Here is a 19,889-nt window from a genome sequence, read left to right on the forward strand (position 1 = left end):
TTTATTCCGTCACATCTTATGTGTTTTGCTTGGAGCGTCGGTTTGTTTTTGTTTTTGTTTTGTTTGAATAAAATGGATCCTAGCATTCACTTTATGGGAGAGAGACACGCTCCGCTGTAGCATATGGACAAGTATGTCCTTGGTTTCTACTCATAGTATTCATGGCAAAGTTTCTCCTTCGTTAAATTGTTATATGGTTGGAATTGGAAAATGATACATGTAGTAATTGCTATAAATGTCTTGGGTAATGTGATACTTGGCAATTATTGTGCTCATGATTAAGCTCTTGCATCATATGCTTTGCACCCATTAATGAAGAAATACATAGAGCATGCTAAAATTTGGTTTGCATATTTGGTTTCTCTAAGGTCTAGATAATTTCTAGTATTGAGTTTGAACAACAAGGAAGACGGTGTAGAGTCTTATAATGTTTTCAATATGTCTTTTATGTGAGTTTTGCTGCACCGGTTCATCCTTGTGTTTGTTTCAAATAAGCCTTGCTAGCCTAAACCTTGTATCGAGAGGGAATACTTCTCATGCATCCAAATCCTTGAGCCAAACAACACTATGCCATTTGTGTCCACCATACCTACCTACTACATGGTATTTTCCGCCATTCCAAAGTAAATTGCTTGAGTGCTACCTTTAAAATTCCATCATTCACCTTTGCAATATATAGCTCATGGGACAAATAGCTTAAAAACTATTGTGGTATTGAATATGTAATTATGCACTTTATCTCTTATTAAGTTGCTTGTTGTGCGATAACCATGTTCACTGGGGACGCCATCAACTTTTCATTGTTGAATTTCATGTGAGTTGCTATGCATGTCCGTCTTGTCTGAAGTAAGAGAGATCTACCACCATATGGTTAAGCATGCATATGTTAGAGAAGAACATTGGGCCGCTAACTAAAGCCATGATCCATGGTGGAAGTTTCAGTTTTGGACAACAATCCTCAAATCTCAAATGAGAAAATTATTAATTGTTGGTATATGCTTATGCATAAAAGAGGAGTCCATTATCTCGTTGTCTATGTTGTCCCGGTATGGATGTCTAAGTTGAAGAATAATCAATAGCGAGAAATCCAATGCGAGCTTTCTCCTTAGACCTTTGTACAGGCGGCATAGAGGTACCCCTTTGTGACACTTGGTAAAAACAATGCATTGTGATGACCCGGTAGTCCAAGCTAATTAGGACAAGGTGCGGGCACTATTAGTACACTATGCATGAGGCTTGCAACTTATAAGATATAATTTACATGATGCATATGCTTTATTACTACCGTTGACAAAATTGTTTCATGTTTTCAAAATCAAAGCTCTAGCACAAATATAGCAATCGATGCTTTTCCTCTATGGAGGACCATTCTTTTACTTTCAATGTTGAGTCAGTTCACCTATCTCTCTCCACCTCAAGAAGCAAACACTTGTGTGAACTATGCATTGATTCCTACATGCTTGCTTATTGCACTTATTATATTACTCTATGTTGACAATATCCATGAGATATACATGTTACAAGTTGAAAGCAACCGCTGAAACTTAATCTTCTTTTGTGTTGCTTCAATACCTTTACTTTGAATTATTGCTTTATGAGTTAACTCTTATGCAAGACTTATTGATGCTTGTCTTGAAGTGCTATTCATGAAAAGTCTTTGCTTTATGATTCACTTGTTTACTCATGTCATATACATTGTTTTGATCGCTGCATTCACTACATATGCTTTACAAATAGTATGATCAAGATTATGATGGCATGTCACTCCGGAAATTATCCGTGTTATCGTTTTACTCGCTCGGGACGAGCAGAACTAAGCTTGGGGATGCTGATACGTCTCCGACGTATCGATAATTTCTTATGTTCCATGCCACATTATTGATGTTATCTACATGTTTTATGCACACTTTATGTCATATTCGTGCATTTTACGGAACTAACCTATTAACAAGATGCCGAAGTGCCGATTCTTGTTTTCTGCTGTTTTTGGTTTCAGAAATCCTAGTAAGGAAATATTCTCGGAATTGGACGAAATCAAAGCCCAGGGGCCTATTTTCTCACGAAGCTTCCAGAAGTCCGAAGGAGAGACGAAGAGGGGCCACGGAGGGGCCACACCCTAGGGCGGCGCCCCCCCCCCCTTGGCCGCGCGGCCCTGTGGTGTGGGGCCCCCGTGCCGCCTCTTGACCTGCCCTTTCGCCTATAAAAAGTCTCCGTGACTAAAACCCCAGTACCGAGAACCACGATACGGAAAACCTTCCAGAGACGCCGCCGCCGCCGATCCCATCTCGGGGGATCCAGGAGATCGCCTCCGGCACCCTGCCGGAGAGGGGAATCATCTCCCGGAGGACTCTACGCCGCCATGGTCGCCTCCGGTGTGATGTGTGAGTAGTCTACCCCTGGACTATGGGTCCATAGCAGTAGCTAGATGGTTGTCTTCTCCCCATTGTGCTATCATTGTCGGATCTTGTGAGCTGCCTAACATGATCAAGATCATCTATCCGTAATTCTATATGTTGCGTTTGTTGGGATCCGATGAATAGAGAATACTTGTTATGTTGATTATCAAAGCTATGCTTATGTGTTGTTTATGATCTTGCATGCTCTCCGTTATTAGTAGATGCTCCGGCCAAGTTGATGCTAGTAACTCCAAGAGGGAGTATTTATGCTCGATAGTGGGTTCATGCCTCTGTGAATGCGGAGGAGTGACAAGAACCACTAAGGTTATGGATGTGCTGTTGCCACTAGGGATAAAACATTAGTGCTATGTTCAAGGATGTAGTCACTAGTTACATTACGCGCAATACTTAATGCAATTGTCTGTTGTTAGCAACTTAATACCGGAGGGGGTTCGGATGATAACCTGAAGGTGGACTTTTTAGGCATAGATGCAGTTGGATGACGGTCTATGTACTTTGTCGTAATGCCCAATTAAATCTCACTATACTCATCATGATATGTATGTGCATGGTCATGCTCTCTTTATTTGTCAATTGCCCAACTGTAATTTGTTCACCCAACATGCTTTTCGTCTTATGGGAGAGACACCTCTAGTGAACTCGTGGACCCCGGTCCAATTCTCTTTACTTGAAATACAATCTACTTGCAATACTTGTTCTACTTGTTTTTCGCAAACAATCATCTTCCACACAATACGGTTAATCCTTTGTTACAGACAAGCCGGTGAGATTGACAACCTCATCTGTTTCGTTGGGGCAAAGTACTTTGGTTGTGTTGTGCGGGTTCCACGTTGGCGCCGGAATCTCTCGGTGTTGCGCCGCACTACATCCCGCCGCCATCAACCTTCAACGTGCTTCTTGGCTCCTCCTGGTTCGATAAACCTTGGTTTCTTTCCGAGGGAAAACTTGTCTGCTGTGCGCATCATACCTTCCTCTTGGGGTTGCCCAACGAACGTGTGAAATACACGCCATCAAGCATATTTTCCGGCGCCGTTGTCGGGAGATCAAGACACGCTGCAAGGGGAGTCTCCACTTCTCAATCTCTTTACTTTGTTTTTGTCTTGCTTAGTTTTATTTACTACTTTGTTTGCTGCACTAAATCAAAATACAAAAAAATTAGTTGCTAGTTTTACTTTATTTGCTATCTTGTTTGCTATATCAAAAACACAAAAAAAATAGTTTACTTGCATTTACTTTATCTAGTTTGCTTTATTTACTGTTGCTAAAATGGCCAACGCTCCACCTGTTCTTTCGGGAACTGTTGCTGCTGCCGCAGGTCGTGGACTATTTTGCCTTGCTGAACCTTCGGGAGGTGTTGATGCAAACGCTGTTCTCATGGCCCCAACACCTGCCATGGCCATGTTGTATAATGCCTCCCTTGGATCTCCAGGAGGTGGCCTAGACGCGAGGATAAAGGCTTGTGTCGCCATATACCCAGCTTCCGGTGTTTTAGGGATAATGTTCCCTCGTGTGTCTATCGACATAAAGGACATGTCGAGATTTTGCACCAAGTGCTCTCTATCAGCTTCAGGTATGTTTTGCATCCTAGATCTTGCCCTGTTCCGAGCTTCTCTGTGGCTATCTCCCGAAGTTCCTGAATGTCGACTTAACTCCGCCCTTCGCCTGCTTGATGCAGAGGCTGCTTCCTGCCTTCTGTCCAACGCGATTTTCTGCTTCTCGAGCTCCCGCCTGGTACGTGCAAGCCTATATTGATATGCTTGTAACTCCTCAGGTGTCGCCGTTACAGTCATTGGCTCTGTACCGTTAATAGCTCTTGCGACTCGATCCCATACTTCCTGCGGAAATTGCACCATCTCTCGTGTTCCTGGTCCGATATATTTTGTTCCTAGACCTCTCGTGAGATCTGCAGGATCGGCATACGGATTTCCTGCTTCGTCGAAATTCTCTGACGTCTCCTCTTGTGGGCGACTTGGTTCTCCGATTGCGTAGATCTGGTGATATTTTGGATGCTGAACCATGTTGGGTTTGGTGATACCATCATAGAGATTGGTGAAGACCTTGCCAATGGTAGTAGATTTGTCGATGAAGTTGAAGCTGTCGAAGCTATCCGAGTCATCGCTTATATCTGAGTCCGCAGATGACTCGAAGGACATGTCGCTGAAGATCTTGGCGAGCTTTTCGCTTGCCCTGGTGCTGATGAAGCGTGGCGATGAAGTCTCCTCTTCGCCTGACTCGATTGACGATGTGGAGTTCGAAAAATCGGAATCGACCGCCGATAATCCCGACGAGATCGGAATTTCGAGACGATACGCTCCCTCCTTCTCAACGCGAAAGTGGAACCTTCCGAACGTCATCTCCATAGGCTCCTCCAGATACGCATATGCATCCAAACGGGAGGGCGGTGAGGAACAAAATCGACAGGACCAGTTGCGATCTGTTTACCTCGATCCATCGCGTTGCTTGCTGTTGACGAAGTCGACGATCTTGAACGTGCCATCGAGATCAGATCCTTGACGCCTTTAATCCCCACAGATGGCGCCAATTGACAAGGGATTAACTTGTCAATGCCTACGGGTTGTAGACTAGGGTTTAGTTAGAAGTAGAGGGCAAGTAGATCTCGAATGTTTCAGCCGAAAAGTACTCGACGATATGAAAACTAGGGTTTGTGAGACAATGAATCGATGCTTTCTTTGTCCCTCGACTCCCCCTTATATAGGAGGTGGAGCCGAGGGATTCGTGATGTACAAGTTACAGAGTCCGGGAAGGTTTCCAACTCCTCCCGTAATATTACAAGTGTTCTCTCCTAATACAACTCTAGCTTTCCTTAACTAACAAGTTTGGCTTCCGAATTCTCCTTACCCTTCGGGTCGTGGGCCTTCAGTAAACTCCGGGTACCATCTTCGGCAGGCCCATTAGGGATGCCTATGTCACATGGTCAGGAGGCTTGTATGTGTGCTTCTATTGGAGACATGCACTCGTGTGTGAGTGTTTTGACGACATTCCTTTCATCATCTTTGTTAACATTGCTCACTTCCGCAATCAGTTGATGCTTTGGTCTTGAGAGTACTGGTCCTCTTGTCTTCACATTTAACTGGTGCAAGAAAAATGCAAAAGTTATGCCTAGAAATCTTTCTCCAATCATTCTACTCTTCCTAAATAGCTCCACAAGCATCTATCTAATCTTATTAGGCATGTGACACCAAAACGCATGCATACATAAAAAATAGTGGAATATGATGTTACCTTTTCAGAAACCCCACACCCCTTTGCTAAGCCAAACCCTCTCGAATCCCCATGTAAATTTCTTCCCACATCGAAGGTTTCAACAAATCAGACCAACCATTGAGAGGAAACAAGCAAAATCTATGGAGAAAGGGAAGGGGAGAAGCTTGCCTTACCTTGGGGCAGTGGTGGCGAGTGGCGGCGGATGTGGGGGAGCTGCGGTGGAGGTGGGCGCAGGGGCTGAGATCGGGGAGAAGAGGATGGGCCGAACAAAAAAAAATAAAGCCCGGGTGCCTCTGTCGCCCAACTCGTGCGTGTTGAAGAAATAGTAGTATTCAAATAAAAAAAGACTAGTCTATTGAACCTTCCCGAAGAGATAATAAGGCCAAAGGGGGGCCGGAAGGAGCCAACCCTTTTTTTGCTAGCGCACGCCAGGGGAGGGGGGAGGTCATAATCAAGGACTGTGCTAGGCAGCGGCGCCGCACATACGCGAAACCGTGCGGCGGCAACCTAGTCTTCTTTGCATGCATGTTAAACTTTACGTCATTAAAAGATTCCTTCGGTTTTAAATTTTTGAAAAGTTTTATCTCTCAAACCGTTAATCCAATTGACGATCTGTTTTCACCATTAGCTTTCTAGCGACGATATCTTCGAAACTAAATCCAATATCAATATGTTTTGATAACTTTTTTTTCACATTGACGGCTGCCCGATTATTATCACTTGCTTGCCAGATTATCACTACTTAGTTACTAGATTAAAAATAATAATGTGGTTGCCGTTATTTGCGTGATGTTTGCCGATTATGCATTATTTAGTTCTCTAATCAAAACAACTTGCTTGTTGTCACATGCTTTCCAAATTATTCGCTATTTAGTTGTTGGATTATAAATAATGTTTTTATCGGTACCATGTCCGCTATTTTATCTCGATGCATTATGCATGTTACTATTTGTTTGTTTAGAGATATCATCTCTTAGTTGTTTGGACACATTTTAAAACTTGTTATTTAATCATGCGGATCATTTGATGTGTAAAAATATGTAAAATTCATCTAAAACTGTACAAAATTATCATGGTAGTTGTTTTCTGCTAATCTGGCAGCCATGCTAACTTAATCTGGTAGTTGATGCGATAAAAACATATCGTCAAAACATAACAATATTGGATCTAGTTTTGAAGCCCTCGCCGAGATGAACTCAACGGTGAAAACGGATCACTAATCGGATTAATGGTTTAGGAGATACATCATTTTGAATTTCGAATTTAGCAATTAATACGATGATGTCATCGTGAGCTGGCAGATTTTCTACATACACACATGTTGCTTTCTCTATAAGGGAAAATTGTACAAACATAAGCGCAGCATGCATACTAACCCTATGCGGCGCCTTCCGTTAGAATTCTCCCATAATCAATTCTCCCAATGCGACACACTAGCGCCACAACAATCGTAAGTTCGTAACTAAGATGCAGTTTGCTTGAAAACTGAGCTCTCTCCAAGATTCTTGCGCTTGCTTTGTCCGTCCCGCCACTACTATGACAGTATGTCGGGATGAAAGCGCCGGTGAAGCTACATTGAAACAAAACTATGCCATGGCCTGCTCAGCCGAGAAGCATTTCCCCTCTATTATCAACGATTATCTAGTAGCACTATATAACTCCATTAATTCGTTCTAAACTCACTGCTTCTTGCTTTTTTTTCTTTGTGAAAATTATTTTTGGCCAGCCCAAAGTTTCCTATCAAGTTATATATATATATATACGTCTTGCCTGAGCCTGCAAAAAGGTAGGGTGATACTATAATAAACTGATCGTAACGTTTTATATTAGTCTTGCGACAACTATGAAACGGAATCCCGCCACTTTCCATCGCTAATGTTTGGCCGATGGTGACATGATCGAGGACATTTTTTTTTCGATAAAGTGATCGAGGACATATATATATGCAATTATGCAGTGCAGGTATGGTGGCAGGTGCAGCGACGGGTAGGCTTGTATTGGAGGTGAAAGAAACACGCGAGCTGTACACGAACCTACAGTACGTGGAAACGGAATGCTGAATCCCATGGGCGCGCGTCTGGTTTGAATCCAGCAGGAGATTAAAAAAAAACGCGAATACGTCCTGTTCGCATCCTTCACCTTTCGGTCCGGCCGGCGAGCACTTCTGGCCGATCTCCCTCGATCCATCCTGTGTTCGTGCATGTGTCTGTGCGCTCACTGTCTCACGCACGTGGCGCCAATGTAGCTCGATCGTACTAGGTTCAAGCTTACTTTTTTTTTCAATTAAGTTATACTGCCGACATTCACAACGTATCAAGGATCCGGCCCTTTGTTCTTTTTTAAGGGAGAAGGGTCCCTTTATTCTTCGTGTGCCTACTGCCTAGTCAGCGTTGAAATTCATCACCTACTTATTTCTAGCGATTTTTATTCCTACACGTCGACGTGGAAATTCCTGATGATGTCGCGGTGACACGTCAAGAATAAAAAGTAGACCAATTAAAAAGGGCGAGCTAGCCAAATGGCGTCCCAAAGAAAACGTGATACACGATCTCCACTCCAAAGGTTAAGTATTCTTTGTCAACTGAAATGGTAAAAGGAGGGCAATGAGGGAGTTTATCAGCGAACCTAATGAATCATCAAACCACCACTGGATCTACACAACCATTCGTTTTCAATGCTTTGATACTCGATATGTCCCGGACCTTAATTCATTATTTCAGAAGCAACTGTAGGATTTTGGCTCCTCCCGAAAGCAAAGATCAGAAAAGTGGTAGAACCTCTTGGCAGAAAACATATATTCTTCCCGATTAGCCACGTTCAGGCGGCGTGATATTGCATCGACCACCTCCTTCTCTCACTGCGCTTGACCCTGTCATCCATAAATAAGAACCGTTCTGTCATCACCACCATAAAACTCCAAGAAACAACAGCCTAGCTAGCTAGATCAAGTGAACTGACCTGATCAGATCAATCGATCGTGACCTCGCGAGAGAGACAGCGAGAGCTAGCCACCAAACAATCCGATCAGCAATGGCGGCGGAGAGGGTGAGGACGCTGGCGTCGCAGCGGGCGGTGGTGATCTTCGGGGTGAGCAACTGCTACATGTGCCACGCGGTGCAGACGCTCTTTACGCAGCTGGGCGTGAGCTGGACAGTGCACGAGCTGGACAAGGACCCTCGCGGGAAGGACGTCGAGAGGGCGCTCGCCGGCATGGTCGGCCGGAGCCCGCCAGTGCCGACGGTCTTCATCGGCGGCGCGCTCGTCGGCCCCACCGACCGGGTCATGTCGCTGCACCTCGGTGGCCAGCTCGTGCCGCTCCTCCGCCAGGCCGGCGCACTCTGGCTCTGAAGAACTGAAGGCGACAGCAATGTCTGATGCCTACGTGCAGTTACCTGTAATCGCAGCCTCGAAATTGAGCTAAGCTAGTTATCGTATATATAGTGCGTGCAGCTACTTAAAATCGAAAAGATCGTCCAATGTATTAACGGATATGATCTTTGAGTTGTGTACTACCTGTGAGAGATGAGTATTCCGAGAAAGATGAAGCTTTCGTTCAAAAAAGAAAGAAGCTTATATGTTTATATTGTCGTTGAAATTTTGATGCTTTACCTAGCCGCTGTGAGCTAAGAATGTTCCAAAATATATAAGATGCTGCTCAGTTCATGGAGTATATTTACTCTACATATATAATATCGATATAGATTCACAGATTCGCTGAGTTGATCAGCATGATATGAGCAACATAATGTGACATCACTGTATTTTGATATTGATGAGGAATCAATTTAAGTGAGGAATAACCAGACATATCCAAATTTGGATCCGTTGTTCCCAAATTGCAGAAAAGAACCCTGACAAATAAAAAAACGCACTAAAAGCCGGTGGTGGTGTTTTGGTTCCCATTATATGAATCTATTATGAAAATACATAAAAAAATAAATTTCAATATGTCAGAAAAGTTTTAAAAAAAATTGGTGTGTGCATCTGAAGACTCTATGTTCGCACACAAGTAAAAAAAACATTTTATCTGACATATATAAAAAAGACAAAAAATGTCTCGTGACTAGTCACCTTGCTACATCGAAATTTATCTTTTTTACACGGGACAAAAACAATATTAGTTTTTCATGAAAACTTGTATGCAAACATAGAATCTCTTGATGTACATGAAAAAAATCCTCAATGTTTTGACACTTTAAAGTATGTTTTCAATAATGGGTTCATCTACAACCGACAACTGAATTTGATTTCTGCTAAAAGCCCAGGGAACTTCTAATTAAAAAGAATCCGCTAGGTGATCACATGTCCATCACATCTTCGGAACTGAGGACAAAAAATGATATGAACAGTATGGTCTCTAAATTTTCCACACAGAACTTTGGAGGATATCTCGTCAAAATCATGGCAATAACCACCCGCATCGGCATTGAGCTCCCGTGGAGAAAGTACATCAGTTGGGACATGCCTTGAATTGTGTCGACGCCCAGGCCAGCATCATCAGCCAGAACCGGTAAGCATGCCCATGTAAGACCTATCGATTGGGTAGAGGGGAGAAAATTATGGCGTCACTTTTTAAACTTACAGGTCTATCGATTGAGTAGAGGGGTGAAAATTAAAACAATTAAATATTACAAAATAAAATATTTATTTTTGAAATAACCCAACAAGTTATGTGTGGAAAAAATCATAGTAATGGTCAATTGAGATAACGTATGAGTCATGGTGTTTTTTCGAGTTTGCTTTGTTGGGCCTAAAAGAGCAAGATTTCATTTTTATTATTTTTTTGTTTGTTTAATGTGATGAAACATGATGATATCTTCAATTATTACTATACATGTTCTAGGTTTGATGTTCATTATATTGATTGTCAGTAGTTAAAGACCTAGTATTAATAGCATTTCATCTTAAACTCCATTTTTTGTCTCTGAATGTATTTATTTTCAAATGTTGCATGTTTAATTTTTAACTGATTTCTTACCATATACGTAGTTACTCGGTTAAATATCAGAGAAGCACATTGCCCTTGATAGAGACATCCTCAAAACTGAATATAATTTAGGAAATATCTCCATAAACTCATTTATTATCTCATAAGAACATGTGAGTATTGAGCTAGTCTTTGCTGTTAAAGGAGAGAGTGTGGTGGTTAATGGCATCCCACCTCAACGTACCACCTAACAAGTCATATATGTGGGTAATTGAACAATGGAAAGTTGAATGTTGATCCATTTTTGAAATAACCCAACAAAATTTAGAATTCTTGCTTTCCAAAATTAGGGTTTCAAGTCTTGGGCCCTCTCCGGGCGGGGACCTGGCTTTCTCCGGGCCCTCTGTCGGCTTAGCTAGCCTCCCTTGCATGTGCCGTGCCAACGGAGGTGAAGGCTTGCAAGTCTATCGCTCTCCTGGTCATTTGGGCCATATGGCGCGAACGTAACGACCGGATTTTCCGGGCCCGCGAGCGTCGACCGGTCGAGGTACTTGGCGATATTATAGATGAGCGATCGTGTTGGGCGTTGGCGGGTTGCCGGCACCTTAGAGCGCGAGAGTAATCGCATGTGCTCGGGCTACCTCCGGGGGGCCTTCTTGTAACCTTTTGTACTTTGAGTTCCCTGTAACTCTTTTCCTCTATCAATGAAATCGCAGCTCTCCTGCGCTTCTTCAAAAAAAAATTAGGGTTTCAGAATAAAAATTAACAAAACAATTGAGAAATAAATCTCTTTGAATTGATATGATTCTAAATAAGAATTCCACTTAGACAACGAAAACCTTGTGCTTTCTATTAATGTCATTTTAATTTCCTCTTGTCTTTTTGCTCGAGTAATATTACTGTATTATTTATCTTTTGCATATATATAAGATAAGAAAGCGACATCCATGCTAGTTGATGTCAATTTTAGTTTTAGTGCCATTTTTTATTTGAACTTTTCATGTCACATTGTACGCCATAGCAGTTATAGAGGTGTTTGTTATTTCTTCAAAACTAACATGGTGTCGACTGAGTCAACTCTGGAAAATCAAGGCTAATTAAACGGTGCGAAGAAAACACTTATTTCTGAATGCCACGAGAGTTACGGTACACGTGGTATCAATCGACGCAGTATATGTGTCTTGGTGTTTTCACTTGTCCTTTATTTTGTTGGATTTGAAGGAGCATGAATTTATGTTTTATCTTTTTATTTTTCCTATTTTATGTGCTCTAAAGTTGATTGTATATTTTGTTGGAATTGAAGGAGCTTGATTCTTATTTTGTCGGTTGTGGGTGTGAAAGGACCCAACATGTGTACATTTTTGTTGTGGCAAGATCACACAAATGCATTGCTCTAGCCACACAAATTTACAAAACAGAAAAGGCAAGACAAGAGAATGCCTCCGCGCAAATTTAATTATCATCCGGTAACAACGCACAAATATTAAGGTAGTTATGGCCAAGAATGCACGGAGAACATGCCATACTCTTTTTGTGAAACAAAAGCAAACAAAGACATTCTAGTTGTGAAAGCTTAAGGCACTAACTAATTAAACACAAAATCCTTAATGTCAATCCGATGTGGGCCGTATTTTTTTCTTTATCTTTTGATAGAGTAGGGTCTCGAACTTGATTGATGCACTAACCAATTAAACTAAATGTCCTAACTGATGAAAAAAGGTGGCTATGCTTAACATTAATTTGTACCCCTTGGACGATGGCAGTGGCAGGTACACGATCGAACATGGTGTGATTCAGTTCGCGGTTGAGGTCGGTAGATGTGTTGCGCAAGCTGCGTGCGGGAAATGGTGGGCGGCGCGAGCGTCTGGGTCCGATCCGGCCGGCCGCCTCTCCCTCCAGATCAAGTAGGCGAATATGTGTGTCCATTGTTCCCGTCGTTCGCCTTTCGGTCCGGCAGCCGGCTGGCGAGCACTTCTGGCGGATCACCGTCGACTGACCTCACGTCCGAGCCGGCGTGTGCACGTTCACTCTCTCAAGCGCTCCAGCCGCACCGGCCGACGGGGAAAAACCAGGGGCACCAGCTCCGATCAAATCATAATCGCATCGTATCTACAATCAGGTACCCTTGTTCTGTCTAATCAGGAACCGATCAATCGAACTGTGTGCAGGCGGCCAGCACAGGTGGAAGTGACTTCGGAAGCAGCTTATAATATCTGTCTCCTTTTTGTTTTCTCGAATCTGACCGAAGTAGCTTCAAAAGGCAAAAGCTATAATAATCTGTCTCATTTTTGTCATCAGCATCGATCGATCCTTTGCAAATAAAATAAAAATTGATAACGACCTTCGATTCCATCCATGCATGTCGACTGGACTCGCGGAACATGCATGCGTATGTATCATCCACCTGGATTTCCATCCAGATGGCTGATCGCATCGCATTCGACTCCCACTCCCTCGACGCGCCACAGTGCCTAGTATTGTAATTCTGAAAAATAGGCAGGGGTGACACAAATTTGTAGTTTATGAACGACTGAGTGTACTAATTAAATTTCGTTGCATTGTGTTTAGATGTTTCCTCAAAAAAAAGAAAAAATGAGATGTAGATGGCGGGAGAAAAAATTTCAATGAATTTAGTAATATCCTGCTACTACACAACAACCGTTTAATGTGAGATAAATTCACACTATCATTGTGCCTATAATGTAAGATGAATTCACACTATCATTGTGCATAGTGTCATCTAACCCGGTGTCATCGTCGTGACAATGAGAACTTGCATTTTGTGGCGCAGTTTTTTTCTTTCCGTTGCAACACACAACCTTTTGTCCTAGTGCACACTTGGATGGAGGCCAGAGGGATGGTCGCCGAAGAGAGGAGGGAGGCCGGAGGGAGGGTCGCCGGAGAGGAGGAAGGAGGAGTGGATGGAGGAGTAGAAGGGAGGAGGAGGAGGAGGAGAATAAAATGTGTGGAGGAGGGAGTAGGGAGATGGATAAGAAGTGGGGGTAAGTGGCCAGCCAGTTCTGAATTTTGAAGGAGGGAGCACTAGTAGTGGCGCACCAGCATGGTGCGGCATTGCTATTTGTTTCTTTTTTTGAAATTTTTGCCTGAAATCTAAAACCTGAAAAAAATCATGTTTTCTTTTTGAGTTTCGGAGGTTGAAATTGGATGTAAAATTTTGAGTGGTTATTTTTCACATAAAACAACGTTTTCATCGCAGGTCGTATGCAACCAGAAAAGCCATTTTACCGATACATGACGCAATGTTGCAAAAAAAAATCGAAATTCATTTTTATTAATTTCTGTTGCAACTAGATAACATAACACATGGTCATCTCGAAAGATTTTATTTTTAAAAATTTCCACAACATTCCCCCCTCCCCCCCCCCCCAGACATACCAATGGCGCACCATGTATAGGTGTGCCACGGCTACGTCAAATGGCAGTGGCATTGCTATGTCTAGGGGTGGGTCAAACTTAGGAGTGGTGCACCAGGTGAGTAGTGCGTCATTGCTAATTGTGATAGCTATGGTGCACTATTTTTAGGTGCTAGTGATCTCACTGCTAACCCTTTTTCTAGTAGTGAAGGATTCAAATTTACATGGCTATAGTATGCATCGGTGGATCCAACATGCAATTAACGGGACGTTCTATATATTTGAGCCAGATAAATGCAAACCTATTGTCAAAATTACTTGGTGTGCATGCACCCCAGGATTAATAAAAAAACCCATCGATAATAGGATCACGAGCTCTTTGCCAGAAAGCATAACCACGATATAATTGCCCTATCTCTGGTAATATCATTTTTCAATAAACAGAGCTTTTCTTAACTTAATTGTCACATTAAAATGACACAAGCAACATAGTTTACACCTTACCACTGCATAATGAAGATCCACACAACCCAAAACAATGGAAATACAATCCATAAAATTTCTTATTTGTGCGACAGATGACGAAACAACTTAGCACCGGTGATATCTTGATTAAAAAAACATAGAAAGTATACATTTGGATGTTTCAACCTTACTGATTTTTTTTAGATGACTTACTGCCTTCTGAATTAAGTAAGCATTACTGTAGGCTTATTCTAGAGATATTCACACGGTACAAAGGGAGCTCTTATTCTTCCTGCGCCTACTGCCTATTTGGCGTTGAAATTCATCGCCTACTTAGACTGCTCATAGTGGGAGTAACATAGCTAGTAACATCACACATCTCAAGGCAGTTTGGTGACATGGCATGCTAATAAATGAAGAAAGAGAGTGAGGTGGTAACTAGCTATGTTACCATAACATCACACACCTCAAGGCAAGATGAGTCTACAACATAATAAATGATATAATGCATGACACCACGTATAAGTTACTACCCACTATGAAGGTAGTAACCTAGACTAGTAACATGTCATATGTTACTACTCTAAGTTACTCCCCACTATGACCAGCCTTATTCCTGCCAATTTATTCCTATCCCGAGGTGGAAATTCCTAATGACGCCGTGGTGCCACGTCAAGAATACAAAGTAGGCCACTTAAAAAGGATGTACTAGCCAGATTGCAGCCGAAATAAAACATGATGCACGATGTCCACACCAAAGGATATGTATTCTTAGTTCAAAAAAAAAAACAATATGTATTCTTTGTCAACTGAAGTGGCAATTAAAAAACCTGAAGTGGCAAAAGGGGGTGATTAGAGTGGTTCCAAACCTAGCATACCAGGAACCTATTAACCTAATGAATCATCAACCCAAGGACATCGAATTTGATCGATACCACCATCCGTTTTCAAATGCTTGAATAACCAATTAAGTTCAGCATGTCTCGAACCGCAATTCACCGCCAATTTTAGTTATTCAAAACATCATTGTACAAAATTTATTGAATCGGATAACAGATAACTAACATTGGCCCCTTTTTAAAAGAAAAAGGTCACAGAATTAGTGGTACTTAGAACATCTTGGCAGAGAACATATATTCTGCGCCGACCACCTCCACCTCCTCGATTAGCCTCATCATATCGAACATATATAAATAGACACCCTTCGGTCATCGTTACCATACAACTCCAAGAAACAACAACTAGCTAAGTGAACTGAGCTGGGAATTTGGGATCGATAAAAAGAGGGGTCACGCTGAGCGTCCCCCGGGGGATTAGATTTCTAATCCCCCGGGTGGACAGCCGTTGGATTAGCTCGATTGGACCGTCCAGATCATGACACGTGTCACAGTATACTTCAGTCCCACTTTTGCTACCATAATGCACCAAAGTAGCAAAAAACGGTTCGTTTGTAGCAAAATCAACACAATTGTAGCAACACACGGTTCACCAAAAATACACACAGATCTCGTCGGAGACTCGCCGGAGACCTCGCCGGAGACGATGTAGCAAAAATGTTGTACTATTGTAGCAAAAAAATTCTGGTATTGTAGCAACACCGACCTCATCGGAGAGCTCGTAAAAAAACTCGTCGGAGATGTCACCCGGGAACTCGCCGGAGGCGTCGCCGGAAATCTCACCGGAGATATGGTAGCAAAAACAATATGCTAAAGTAGCAAAAAAACACAAAAAATGTAGCAGCTTTTTTTTGCTACTGTAGCAAAATCGACCTTGTCGAAGACTCGCCGGAGACCTCGTCAGACTATTTGTAGCAAAAAGCATATGCTATTATAGCAAAAACCAAGAACAAAAGTAGCAAAAGTGACTTTGTCGGAGCCTCTCGCTGAAAACCTAGAACCATGAATTTTATGCGAATAAAAACACATCATCAAAATAGCAAGAAAAATATAGGTATGTAGCAAACAACTTATTTTCATCGAAAACATGGTATTAGCTCAACCAGAAAAAGAATGTAGCAAAAAAGATGTTATTGTAGCTATCATCAAACTAGGGTAGCATCCAGGCCTGTGTATGCAGCTATCACATACAAATAGAAAAAAAAAAGATGGCCAGAGGCCTGGGAGCGGCAAGGTCGAGCACCTGCAGCACTCCGGCCACCATTGGACGATAGCGTCCCCGGCGTCCAGCGAGCTCTCCAGCCCCTCTTCCCTGCCCTTCCACGTGTCCTCTCGCGAGCAGCCCTAGTGCCGCCACGATCTGTTCCCTGCCGACACACGGCGCGGCAACCGGACTACTGGTGCGCGCGGCGGCGCAAAATCGAGCGGTGCGCGGTGGCGCGCGAGCTGCAGCGTGTTGGAAATAATCTAAACTTTGGTAAGTTTGGGTTAATTTCCTAGTGTGTACGTGTGAGTCCTTGTCCCAGTCAGTTTCGTGTTAGCTAGTTGTGCAAGTCCTGGCTGGTTTCGTAGTATAGTTTAGGAGTTGTAGTCCGGTTGGACTCGGTTTAGGTTGCACTGGGTCGGTTCGGCTAGTCGTGTATATATACACGTTGAGGCCGCACTTTGTAATCAGAAGTTGTAACGTGGAGAAAAAGTAGAAAAGCAATAAAGAGAGGAAAATTTAGAGGGTGCGACACGCACCCTTGGCGATAAATTTTGTGTCGCGTGTGTTCGTCTAGTTTGATGTGATCGATCCGTGGGCGAATCCCAACACTTGGTATCAGAGCAAGGTCGAAGATTTGAAGCTACGCTTGCCCCGGGGAGGCGACCCTACTAGCGCCTCGGGGCGGGCTATCATCGCTCGGTAGAGCGATTGGATGGAGATGGCGGCACGCCGTCATACGCGAGGCGGCGGGCGATCGTCGCTCGGTGGAGCGACACGGAAGGGGCGGCATGGTGTTGTCGTTGGCAAGGCGGTGGAGGTGGATGATCGTTGATGGGAGAGGTGGTGCCGAGGTGTGGTACCGGGAGTCTCGTCAAGATCGCCATCCGCGGGTTTTCGTCAAGGTCGTCTTCGGAGGAGTCCGATGAGTCAAGGAGTCATGTGTGTGCACGTTAGTACGTGCGGTCTGTATCGCGTCAGTGAGTCGTCGTCGTCGTGTCCAAGTGTTGTCGTCGTGTCCAAGTGCTCGTTTCTGTGAGGATTTGTTGCAGTTGAAGCGCGTCACATTTGAGGAGTTGCTCGGGAGCAAGGATCGATGTGGGCGAAGACAAGGTGGCAAGGTGGCCATCTACGTGTCTCGGCAAGGAGATCAAGCTTGGCGTGTAGTGGGACAGTGACCAGTTAAATTAGTAACGACGTGAAGACTGATGGTGCGTCCAGTCTTGCACGTTGCACGCGTAAATGCGACCGTGTGGGCTGGTAGTCCGGATCATGCGTTGGAGTTGAGTCGACAAGCCGCGAATCTGCAAGGAGTCAAGACCAGAGAAGTACAAAGAGTACAAGGAGACGACAAGTTTAGATTAGGGAGAGATTGTTGGAAATAATCTAAACTTTGGTAAGTTTGGGTTAATTTCCTAGTGTGTACGTGTGAGTCCTTGTCCCAGTCAGTTTCGTGTTAGCTAGTTGTGCAAGTCCTGGCTGGTTTCGTAGTATAGTTTAGGAGTTGTAGTCCGGTTGGACTCGGTTTAGGTTGCACTGGGTCGGTTCGGCTAGTCGTGTATATATACACGTTGAGGCCGCACTTTGTAATCAGAAGTTGTAACGTGGAGAAAAAGTAGAAAAGCAATAAAGAGAGGAAAATTTAGAGGGTGCGTGACACGCACCCTTGGCGATAAATTTTGTGTCGCGTGTGTTCGTCTAGTTTGATGTGATCGATCCGTGGGCGAATCCCAACACAGCGGCCGCGGGGGCACGAGCTGCAACGGCCGCGGAGCCGCGAGCTGAGGCAGAGTCTCATCGTCCTCAACACGGAGGACACGGGCGGAGTGGCGGCGTGGGCTGCGCTCCGGCGAAGCGGCGGCACAGGTGGACGGCAAAGGGGCGGCCGGGAGCGTGAGCAGGTCGCCGGGCGCAGCCGGGGCACGAGCATGCCGCCGGGCGCGGTCGGGAGCGCGAGGTCGCCAGGTCGGCGTGGATACAGGCGGAAAGAGATAGGGATGGAGAGAAAAACGTGTGGGGAGGAAGAAGATAACATGGGGCCCACAGGCACGTGTCGGACGTAGGAGAGGGAGGAACGAAGCTGCGATCCCCCGGGGGAACGTCAGCGTTTTCCTAAAAAGAGGGGGTAGCTAGGCACTAAACAACCCGATCAGCAATGGCGGCGGAGAGGGTGAGGACGCTGGCGTCGCAGCGGGCGGTGGTGATCTTCGGGGCGAGCAACTGCTGCATGTGCCACGCTGTGCAGACGCTCTTCACGGAGATGGGCGTCAGCTGGGCGGTGCACGAGCTGGATAAGGACCCCCGCGGCAAGGACGTCGAGAGAGCGCTCGCCGGCATGGTCGGCCGGAGCCCGCCCGTGCCGACGGTTTTCATCGGCGGCGCGCTCGTCGGCCCCACTGACCGGGTCATGTCGCTGCACCTCGGCGGCCAGCTCGTGCCGCTCCTTCGCCAGGCCGGTGCACTCTGGCTCTGAGGAATCAAGTACGACAGCAATGGCTGATGAGTAACGAGTTCGTGCAGTTACGTGTGATCGAAACATCGAAATCGAGCTAGGGCTATGCTACTGAAAGTACAGTGAGTGCACAGCTACTTAGTTTTGGCAATGTAACCAGATATAATAACGGCCACGTTCCCCAAAGAAGGCAATCCCGCCGGCGGCGGGTGCGGTTTGAGGTCCATAAAGCAGCGATGTCTGCGAGGGTGCTCCTCCGAGTCCTGGTGTGCGGTTTCCATCTTCTTCCCTTCCGGCGTTCTCGACGGCGGCAGGTGCAGGAGGTGTTCGTCGGAGGTCTGCACAGAGATCTTCAGGGTTTCTTTGTTATTTTCCTTTTTGTAAGGTCTTTTGTGCAATATGTTGGCACAGCTGGTGTTTCTGGGGTGTTCCTGAGGTTTCTGCGTTGTAATCAAATGCTTGTTTAATGAATGCGTGGTAACTTTCCTCAAAAAAAAAAAAAAAAAAAAAGATATAATAACGGCCGTGATCTTTCAGTTTTGTACTTCCTGTGAGAGATCAGGTTCTGAGAGAGATGAAAGCTTTTAAAAAAACGAAGATCAAAGCTTCTATGTTTATCTGTCGTTGTAATTTGACGCTTTATGTAGATGTGGTGTGCCAAGAATGTTTGCCTATGAGGGAAATCCACAATATATATATTGCTGCTTAGTTCATAACTACATGGAGTATATTCACCCTACATATATCACGTCACATAGCACACGTCATATAGCTTGATACAGATCCACTAGGCACTTAGCTGATCAGTATGCTTATCCCCTACAGTTATAGCAATTATTGCATGTCTTACTTGTTCCGTGCAAAGCACGTACAGGAGCTGCACTCAGGAAGTCGATTCATAGTATCTTGAGTAACTGAAACTGTTGAAC

The 19,889-nt window shown here is 44.3% G+C and overlaps 2 protein-coding genes across 2 annotated transcripts; both read left to right on the forward strand.

Moving 5' to 3' along the window:
* Positions 1-8,672: 8,672 nt before the first annotated feature.
* On the forward strand, positions 8,673-8,990 carry LOC124662466 (putative glutaredoxin-C2). Its single transcript, XM_047200301.1, has one exon. It carries the CDS (start codon positions 8,673-8,675, stop codon positions 8,988-8,990), a length of 318 nt encoding a protein of 105 aa, XP_047056257.1.
* Positions 8,991-18,663: 9,673 nt separating this feature from the next.
* LOC124662467 (putative glutaredoxin-C2) lies at positions 18,664-19,451 on the forward strand. The gene has a single exon (XM_047200302.1). The coding sequence runs from the start codon at positions 18,664-18,666 to the stop codon at positions 18,979-18,981; it is 318 nt and encodes a 105-aa protein (XP_047056258.1). The 3' UTR covers positions 18,982-19,451.
* The last annotated feature ends 438 nt before the right edge of the window (positions 19,452-19,889 follow it).

Source organism: Lolium rigidum, chromosome 6, assembly GCF_022539505.1.
Source record: "Lolium rigidum isolate FL_2022 chromosome 6, APGP_CSIRO_Lrig_0.1, whole genome shotgun sequence".
Classification (NCBI taxonomy): Eukaryota; Viridiplantae; Streptophyta; class Magnoliopsida; order Poales; family Poaceae; genus Lolium; species Lolium rigidum.